The sequence below is a fragment of the Anoplophora glabripennis genome, unplaced genomic scaffold (genome assembly GCF_000390285.2).
Source record: "Anoplophora glabripennis isolate ALB-LARVAE unplaced genomic scaffold, Agla_2.0 scaffold253, whole genome shotgun sequence".
Taxonomy (NCBI): domain Eukaryota; kingdom Metazoa; phylum Arthropoda; class Insecta; order Coleoptera; family Cerambycidae; genus Anoplophora; species Anoplophora glabripennis.
In genome coordinates, this window is record NW_019416337.1 from 81,252 (window position 1) to 91,405 (window position 10,154).

The 10,154-nt window shown below is 32.0% G+C and overlaps 1 protein-coding gene across 1 annotated transcript; it reads left to right on the forward strand.

Moving 5' to 3' along the window:
- The first annotated feature begins 447 nt into the window (after nt 1-447).
- Nucleotides 448-9,788, forward strand: LOC108912997. Its single transcript, XM_018718444.1, has 3 exons — nt 448-556; nt 6,094-7,812; nt 9,686-9,788. Exons 1-2 carry the CDS (start codon nt 496-498, stop codon nt 7,809-7,811), a joined length of 1,779 nt encoding a protein of 592 aa, XP_018573960.1. The 5' UTR covers nt 448-495; the 3' UTR covers nt 7,812; nt 9,686-9,788.
- Nucleotides 9,789-10,154: the final 366 nt, after the last annotated feature.

Genomic DNA, 10,154 nt, shown 5'->3' on the forward strand with positions numbered 1-10,154 from the left:
TTGCACTTTAACATTTTCAATGTTCCCAGGTCATTTTGGGTAACTCAAACACTTAATCTATCCCGAGGATTGTGATTTTAGTCTAGTCAGAAGACAACAGTTTAAAGTGTTAAATTATGAAAATCTAATTACATATTTGCTATTTACTGAGTGAATAAACTTTTCAATAAATAATTGAAATGCTCATATATTTTTTACTACATAACACGTACATTGGCATAAAAAGTTTTTATTTTCATGGCGCATTATAGGAATAAGTGGAATTGTTAGAAGCGGCAATGAAATATTTCTGAAATTGTCGAAGTAGATAAGGCTCATCAAGCGGCGATATTATGTATTTCCAAATATTATTCATAAAATAAACACTCGAACATCGACAAAATGTAAATAAATGCATACTTTTTATATAACTTGAATGTCAGGAATAGTAAGGATTTTCGTAATTTCCAGTATATAAGCAGGAAAAATTATTTCAAACCACAGTCAAAATCGAAAATGAAGGCTCAAGTAACTTCGATTTTGCTGTGTGCACTGCTATGCAGCACTTTGGGTCATGGTAAGTAACCAGAATTTTTTATACGTTGTAGCTTTATTTTCAAAAACTCTCCTCAATGACCCATGATTTTAAAGCTCTGTTGTATTTAAACAATAACAATGTTTTTGTTACTGAAATAGAAGGAAAATGGATTTTTGAAAGAAACTACAAACGCTTGTAACAGAAAGTTGTTAGGAATGAATATAATTTTATTGTTGTAAATGTAAATGTCAGCGTACAATATATATTCTGTATCTAACCAGGCGTTGATCTTCAAAAACATAAATTAAACAAAATTTCATTGAGATACCATAAAATACAACAGCGTTATGAATAATTAAATAAAAAAAATCTTTGAAACTTTTCAAAGAAGCAAAATTATACTAAGATCTTGATCTAAATTGGTTTATTATGCCAGTCATAGTGAAATTACGTTTGAAAAACTTGAAGACCTCAAGACGTTCAAGTTAAAGTACAGAAGTTTATAATATCATAAATATTATCAGAAAAGTCTCTGGTTTCGTGTGAGATTTCAATAGAGTCAATTCAGTTAAGTAGTAGACACATGTTTTTTTTTTTAAATTAAACAGTTCAGAAGGTATGGAAAATGAAAAGTGGTGGACCATGTATATAAATTCTTAGTTGTGCTTTATTATTTAGGTTCATTACTCATTTTTTTAATCAAATGTTTAATTTTAATCATTGTTCCTAATATGTTTTTGGTGCGTTGTGATTGTAGCAATGTAAATATATCCTGCAATTTTATTTTCTTTGTTTAATGGACAACTTGTCCTGAAAAAAAAAAAACAGACAAATTTCAATTATAGGTAACGTTTTGAAAAATGGATCCTTTTTCGTTTTCAAAACAAATGACCTTTCTTTTTTAACTACAGTTTAGCAGTTTATATTTTGTTGCTTCTGTGTGCTTCCCTAGCTAGAAATATCATATAATGTTTATTATATTATTATTATTATTTACGTCTTTTAATATTTACAGCCAACAAGGATACAAATTCGTAGACTTTCTTTTAATTTTTTTTACTGTGTAATTTTGGCTGAACCATCTGAATTCCCAATCTTTTCCGTAAGTTTTTGATTTCTCAAATTCTAATCCTTCATGTAAGCTTTATGTAAGCTAAAGGATGAAGAAAACTACATTAACAATTAAAATAAGAATTTGGTGGAGATATATAGACGATATTTTTGCTATTTTGGCCTTTTACCGTTGAGGAACTAAACATTTTTCTAGATAATATTAGTAATAAAGGTCCAACAATTAAATTTACTTTAAAAATAGAAAATAATAATACATTACCTTTCCTAGATGTTAATTTAAAAAAAAATAAAAATTCTTTAGAAACAACTTATATCTAAATTTTAATTCTATAATATAAAGAAATATGTAAGTTAATGTTTATATGTATAACAGGGCCAAATTGATTTATTTAAAAGATAAAAAATCTGCCAATAAACAATCAAAACTCTCTAATAGAGATTTTAGAATAGTTTCTAAAAATATTAAAAATAAAACGAATTCTGTATAGCTGCAAATAAATATTACATACACAATCAAAATATATTCTTATATTATTAGCAACACTAAGGAGAATAGGTAACAAACTTATTAAAATAGTTTTCCGGTTTCTAAATATTTATTTGCAGTATTCACGTAGTTTATTTTTCAGGACATACTAATAGACTAGGCGGTATCTGTTTTGGTTTGGGTGAATCGTATATCCACGATCCACGGAGTTTTTTGGCTTTTTGGCTTTCAAATATCACTGAAAATGAAAATTTTTCTATGCGCTTAAAAAAAGGATGGGCTTACGTTTTGGCGGCACAATATGTTAAAAAAATTCGAAAAATGTCATATTTTTCTTCCTATTTAATTATGTATCTTTTCAAGAGTTGATTTTAGGCGAAATTCGACCAATGTTTAAACAAGCGCCAGAGCTCTCCTAATTGACGGATTCGAATTTTGACAAAAAGCGTTTGAAAGCTTGAGAGCCCTTCTATATGTGATTAAATTTTCAAGTATCTAACGGCCTTGGTTTTTGCTGTGCAAAATTTTGAAAATTTGTAATTTTTTTTTCAAAATCTGGATTGCAAAATTGTTATGCAAAATCCATCGAACCGATTCTGATGAAATTTGTTGTGATGATTCTACATAACATGAACTTTTCTTGAGCCAAGTTTGAAGGTCTATACCCAATTTAGAGATCCCAAAAAAAATTCAATAAAAAGTAGTTTTTTAACCTCATTTTTGGCGTTTTTTCGATTTTTACAATAATAATCATGATGCATTCGATTTATAACTAGTCATCTTTTGTAAAAAAATTTAATTACAAACATTTTTATCCTCTTCCATTTTCGCCTAAAATCAACTCTTGAAAAGATGCATAATTAAATACGAAGAAAAATATGACATTTTTCGAATTTTTTTAACATATTGTGCCGCGAAAAGTTAAGCTTTTTTTATGCGCTTAGAAAAAATTTCATTTCTAGTGATATTTGAAAGCCAAAAAGCCAAAAATCTCCGTGGATACACGATTCACCCAAATATGGACTTTTTGAAACAGATACCGCCTGGACTATTAAAGCACATTTTACTTATGGTAGTAGTTTACGAGATTACGTTTTGACAAACTCTGTCTCCGTTATCAAAACCTTCGTTCTTAAACTCACTGAAAAGTCAAATATGACAGCTTCTTTAATTTGTTTATCTGCCGTCTATAGAGAAGTAATAATATGGGCCAATCAATAGAGGTTTTGTTTGTGACAAAAACACTAGTAACAAACACTAGTAACTGTGCCATCATCTAAAAGACAGTCTGTAGATGTATGCTTATATGTTTCCTATTCTAGTTTACTATTAATTAATTTTTTATAAACATTTTTATGCAAAAAACGGATTTTTTAAATTTTTTTGCTTATAAAACTAACAAAGCAATATGAATGCTATGAAAAGACAATTTGGAGAGAATCGAAATACGAATAAAACGAGAGGTCAACCGATCTGATCGGATAATTAGAAACGAGGAAAGTCCGGAAAAATCGGAAAATTTAGCGTTTTGGCACAATTGCAATTTGAATTCTTTGGCGCACTATCTTGCAAAATTTCTGGATGCGTTGGAGGGTGGATTTTAATTTTTCAGCCGGATTTTAAAAGTAGAAGTATAACATTACAAAACGTATATTCTAATTTTCCGTTAAAATGATGCGAAATAGATGAAAAATTCGTCCAAACATGCTCAAAAACGGCCGAGCGCGCGTACGCGGTCGAGTAGTGGGAGAAGATCAAGATGAGGGGCAGAGTACAAATAGTGTACAATTTAGAATATTGTTTATTTATTTATTTAATTTAATTCATCCAACGGGATGAGAACCCTTTTCCAGGATGAATAGAAACAGAAAATATGTAACATAAAAGTAGCATAGTTACAATAAAACAGCAAAATTGTATAAAGAAAAACAATAAAAACGGAATAGAACATCAAAAATAGTTAAAAAAAAACAACGGCAAAACAATATAAGATAACTAACAATGATAATATAACATGATGAATAAAACACGGTCTTAAAATGTGTAAGCACGCTTTATATTCGCAACCGTACAGTTAAATATATCCAGCCGTTCTTCAATGTTACAATAATTTCTTAGCATCATATACAAAGGAGACCACTGCAAAATATTAGTACGGAAGTAGGGAACAACAAATAAATTATTAGATCTGACGTTGGCTCTAGGAACTCTGTAGCCAACAACAGAGGTAAGCATAATGCAATCCATACCATTGTTAACAAGCTTGTATAGGAAAATTATAGAAGTCATAATCCTCCTTCTAATTAAACTGCTCATCTCAAATTGTTTCAATAATAAGTCTTGTGAATACCCTCTGGTTGGATAAATCCCATCCAATATGAAACTTGCGGATTTAAAGAACCTTCGCTGTACTTTCTCTAATGCCGTTATATGACAATTATAACTTGGGGACCAAATTACAGAGCCGTACTCCAATTTAGGCCTGACAAAGCTATTAAATAATACTCGTAATGTAGATATGTTTTTAAAATCTCTACTGTTACGTAGTATGAACCCCAGATTCTTGAACGCTCCAGCTATGCATTCTTCCATATGTTTGTTGAATGTTAATTTGCCGTCAAAAATGATGCCGAGATCTTTAACAAATTCGAACCGATTAAGTATCTGATTGTTTAAAGTATCATTAAAACAAATTCTACTATTTTTACGAACAAATGACATAACATTACATTTGGAAGCATTCAAGGGCAGGTGATTACAATTACACCATACATTAAGCAGATTCAAGTCATGCTGTGATTGCAAACAATCGGATTCGGAGTTAATATCTACATAGAGCTTGAGGTCATCAGCGTACAACAAGAAGTGAACATTTAGATCTTGGGCGATATCATTAATATACAAGATAAAAAGCAAAGGTGCAAGTATGGAGCCTTGCGGCACACCAGATGTTTGATTAAAAAACACAGCTGTGACCACGGTACCGTATAAACTCAACACGGTGGGAAATATATGATTTTAGCAACTGGAGAAAGGATCTACTGACACCGCAAGCTTCGAGCTTACACAACAGTTTACCGTGATCAAGCCTGTCAAATGCCTTAGAGAAGTCAGTATAGATGACGTCCACCTGACCCCTCCTATCCAGCGTTTCGGCAATAAACTGGGTGCTACATACAAGGTTCGACACTGTGGACCTGCCCTTCATGAATCCATGCTGTTCGGAAATTATCAGGTGCCTTGTGAAAAAGGAAAGGTGTTCATGAATTAATATTTCAAGTATTTTAGAAAAGTTGCATAAAATGGCAATAGGTCGGTAATTCTCAACATCATTCTTATTGCCTTTCTTAAAAACAGGACATACTCGGGATTGCTTCCACAAGTCAGGAAAGGTATTGTGCTTAAGAATAAGGTTGATATTTTTTAAAAGTGGTTTACGAAAGATGGTAGCACAATCTCTTATAATAAACGCAAGCACATTATCCGGTCCGGTTGTCATATTTGCTTTAATCTTTCTTATCGATTTTCTAATACTGTCTTCACTAAAAGATGTAATGGCGGGTATAGCGTTATTATTAATGTGATGTATAATATCGGGTTCATAATTCGAGGATGTAATAAAAGAGTGACTAAAATAGTGGGCAAAAGCGTTCACAATGTCCTGGGGATTTTCAAGTTTGGAATTATCATAAAAGGATGATATACCTACAAGTAGAGTTTAGCTTTGAATTATTATAATATATAATATAATTATTATAAGCAATTTTTACAGAACATTTCAACTGTGTTTGAAGACTTTTAAAATGATCGTAATCAACCTGCAGTTTTGATTTTTTGTAAACTTTCCAAGCTCGGTTTTTGATTTTTAAGAGTTTATTTATTTCTGTGTTAAACCACGGCGAAAAACATTTACGTATTGTTAGTTATAGTACAGTTTAATATTACTGGAAATGGTGATGCATAATAAATAATACCAATTATCTCAATTTTAACGAATAGGATTTCTTTGTTCCAGAATACCTTTCGGCAAAACGACTAGCCCCCGAAGCAAAATCAGGATACCGGTCCGGCTTGGCTCATTTTCAGGATCGTGCGGCATCATCAGAGCAGTGCGAATGGATTTGCGAGGGAGGTGACGACGGCGGCAACAGTACTGGAGGGTTGAAAATTATAGTCAACGAAACAACTAGCTTGGTAGGAATCGTGAATATCACCGCGGAAGTAGCGCTTATAATCGACATAAATGCTAACCTCGTGGGGCTGTTCAATGGAACTTCCGGTGCTGTTGTAATAATAAATATCCAGACTGGTGTAGGGGTCTATATTGCAGCAGGTCAATGTTCCAAGCTTTGGATAAGTTCCAAGGAATCGTTCGAGGTCTTCTTCAGAAGCTTAACGTCACTCCAGGTATTCATCGATCAGAAAGTTGGTACGACGTTTAAGGTCTCTTCAGCTTCCTCTGTTATTGTAGAAGTTATTGCTCAACTTTTGATTAAATTGTCAAGCAGAATCGCAACAGAAATCCAAGGAAACGATAAAGTTTCGATAACCATTCTCGTGAAGATAACGACCTCTATTATCACTTCTTTACGTGGGTCTCTTAAGGGTATTCTAAAACTTTTCGGACACGGTTTAATTTCATTGCATGGTGACCTCATATGGCTGGCGAATGTTTTCGAGGGCTTAGCACTGTTCGTCTCAAAAATTACCGGCGGATTAACTGCTTTGATTAAAGCTGGGGTTCAACTGGACATCGCGCTTTTACTGAGAGCAACTAATGGACTGGAAATTCTTATTAATCTTCTCTTGGCGATTGTAGTTCGTGTTGATTTATCTATTGTCGCGGGTATTCTCAATTCAGTCGAGGTGCTAATACAAGTAATTGTAAAATTGGGAGGAGACGTATCAACAGGGGTGACTGGCGTATGGAAAATAATTTATCAAATCATTTCCCTGAGAAACAACAGCATAAAAATTGATGTTTTGATAGCAACCTTAATCGAATACGCCGTCGAGGAAAGATCTAGCGTGGACCTCTCAATTTATATAAAGGGTTTGCTAGAAGTAATCCGAATTCAAGAATCGCGTCACTCATCTACCAGCGTAAAAGCTTTCATTACATTCGTTCAAAATCTACAAAAAGGAAAGTTAGTCATTGGAGGAATTGATATATCGGGCATTATTACTATTCTCCTTAAAGGCGCTGTGGGTGGTGTACTTCTGTTAGTCATAACTATCTTATTACGTTTGACAGTGATAGTCAAAGCGGTGGAATCGATTCTCTCCATCCTCTTGTACTTACTACGTCTCCTCAATTCCCGAGCTGGACTACATATACTTCAACAAATCATTCCCGGACTATCGATCAAAGTGTCTGCAAGTGGAAACTTCAACATCTTCGTGGAAATATTCCGCAGTGTTAATGTTTTGACCATAACAAGATTGATCGCTTCCGGATTCGACTTGAACGTTGTACTAACCAGCGTGCCTGTATTAGGACAAATTTACAAAGCTGTCTCGAGTGCGGTCTCTTCGGCGAGCAACGGATCTCTGAGTCTGAAAGTAATTATAAAATCATCCGGATCAGCTTCGTTCGTGACCGAGATAAGATCCTGGTTCAAAGAAGCCTTTAGCAGTTCGCAACATGGAGGAGGAGTAATAAGAGTAACATCTAAACCCGTTACTAGCTATTACACACAACGATGGACTTGGCACTTTGGTATCGGAAAATGAGGTAATTTTTTTTTGTAGCGTTCGTTTAGAAATGAATAAATACAAAGCACATAAAAAATTCAAATTAAAAAACTGAATGCATGGTCAAGTTGCACTAAATGCAGTCAATTTTACGCCAAAAATATTCTCTTTCAGAATTCCTGAAACGTCATCAGCAACAGTTTTCCCATGAGCATCATCAAAACTTTAAACTCTTCTAGTTTCATTTGCGAATATATTTTTAATTTTTTGTGCCTTTCTGTGATAAGGCCGAGTTTACAACACTCAATTTATTATTGCTTATAAAACCAAGTTTATGACACTTTCTTAAAAAAATGTTTAATCTCAGAGGTGATTTGATTCTTTTACATTATTTAAAAATAGCTCTAACTTAATGAGTTTATAGATTGAGAAGGGATGGGGTAGTTTGTAGTAGTTTATATTCATAAGAACTTGTACATGAATAATACAAATTCAATATTAGTTACATCTGCGTAATAATAAAACTTGGCTGTTTGTAATTTTCACAAAAATCATTAGAATCGTAAACAGAATCAACTTTCCATACAAAATTCACTTTAACATAACTTTAATACTTCTAAGTTTAAGTTTTACAAATTCATCTAATTGGTTATTATAATATTAATAATAGTTTCTATTACTTGTAACTACGAAGATAAAAATTTCTTTTCTATATACAGGGTGTGCCATTTATTACTCCCGCTGCCAATATCTCCGAAATGAAGACATTTATTTTAGTTCTGGAAATTGGGGTTGTTAGTTCCCTCGAATAGCTTCAAATTGTAGTTAGAACTGTTAGTTCAAATCTTTCTGTATAGATGGCGTGGCAATACTAAAAAATTTTTTGATCCCTGGAACGTGGAAATGCATTTCATCTGAAAGATTGTTAAATTTTGAGTAAATTTTGTAATATAAAGTTTTTCCTTATATTTACTTGCTTTCTAAATATGTCGACATGAATATGCAATGTATGATATAACAGAAAAAACTATTATTTTATCTAAATCACACCAAGACAAAATATTCTTTTAAAATATTGTTATAATGACTATTCACACCACATACTAAGTAACAAACAATAAATTATAAAAAACAAATGATCAACTACAGAAAAGAAATTGTACAATGGTAAATCGTATAACTAGTACAGTTAAATTGAAAGACTTAAACTGATAAAACTGTAACGATTGGAAAACTAATATGTGTCATCTGTCATTGTTTTATTTTAAACAAATGACATGAGCCACCTATGACTGCATTTTTTAATAACATTTGATAAAATACGGTTCATCTCTGCACCTTATAAAATTTACCACTGTACAATTTTTTTTTCTGTAGGTGATCATTCGTTTTTTTTTAAGTTAATGTTTATTAGTTAGTATATAATGTGAATAAAGCTATTCCACGTTCCAGGAATCAAAAAATTTTTTAGGATCGCCACGCCATCTATACAGAAAGATTTGAACTAACAATTCTAACTACAATTTGAAGCTATTCGAGGGACCTAACAACCCCAATTTCCGGAACTAAAATAAATTTCTTCACTTCGGAGATATTGGCAGCGGATGTTTAACGCACACCCTGTATAATGTTTTTTTTGGGAAGAATATATTCCAATAACATATTGAGGCAAATAAGATTTTCGTATTTCAAACAGTTTAAGGAATAATTGTGACATTAATAAATAAAAAATCTGATGAAGAGTGGACTATAATACAAATTTTATGAACTTTAAAACAAAAAGACAACAAAAGATGTAATGAAGCCATTGAGCTTATGAATTGATGAAATTCGTTATATGATATTTTATTTAACGTACGTATTTCATTAATTTATATACAGATCTGTATTTATTTTATTATTTTTTTTTTCAGCTCATCAATACGAAGATAAGCAGCATGGTCTGCACCATTAAATATTAAATTAGTTATTGTATATATGTAAATTTTAAAATAAATGGTATGCATTTTGTTATAAGTAATTGTTTTAATGAACTATTTCCACAGCACTGTGAACTTCAGTGGCATCCTATTATCTAGAAACTTGAAAGCCATTTGAAAAATAAGCCTAAAAAAGCCCTAGTAGATTTTTTCTGTATTATTGGTGCTATACAGTGTGATTCACAATTGGTGACAAACCTCGTATTCTGTAGTGAATTTTAATGGGAGTCCTATAAAGTTTTTATTTAGGACGCTTCGTTAAAAAGATACAGGGTGTTAAACTTTAAAAAGTAATTTAAAATCTAAAAAGTGAAATAATTTGAAATTGGGCACAACATGTACTTTTTTGTATTCAGTACGAATTCGTATATGAAAATTACAAATAGGGTTATTCAATATTAGT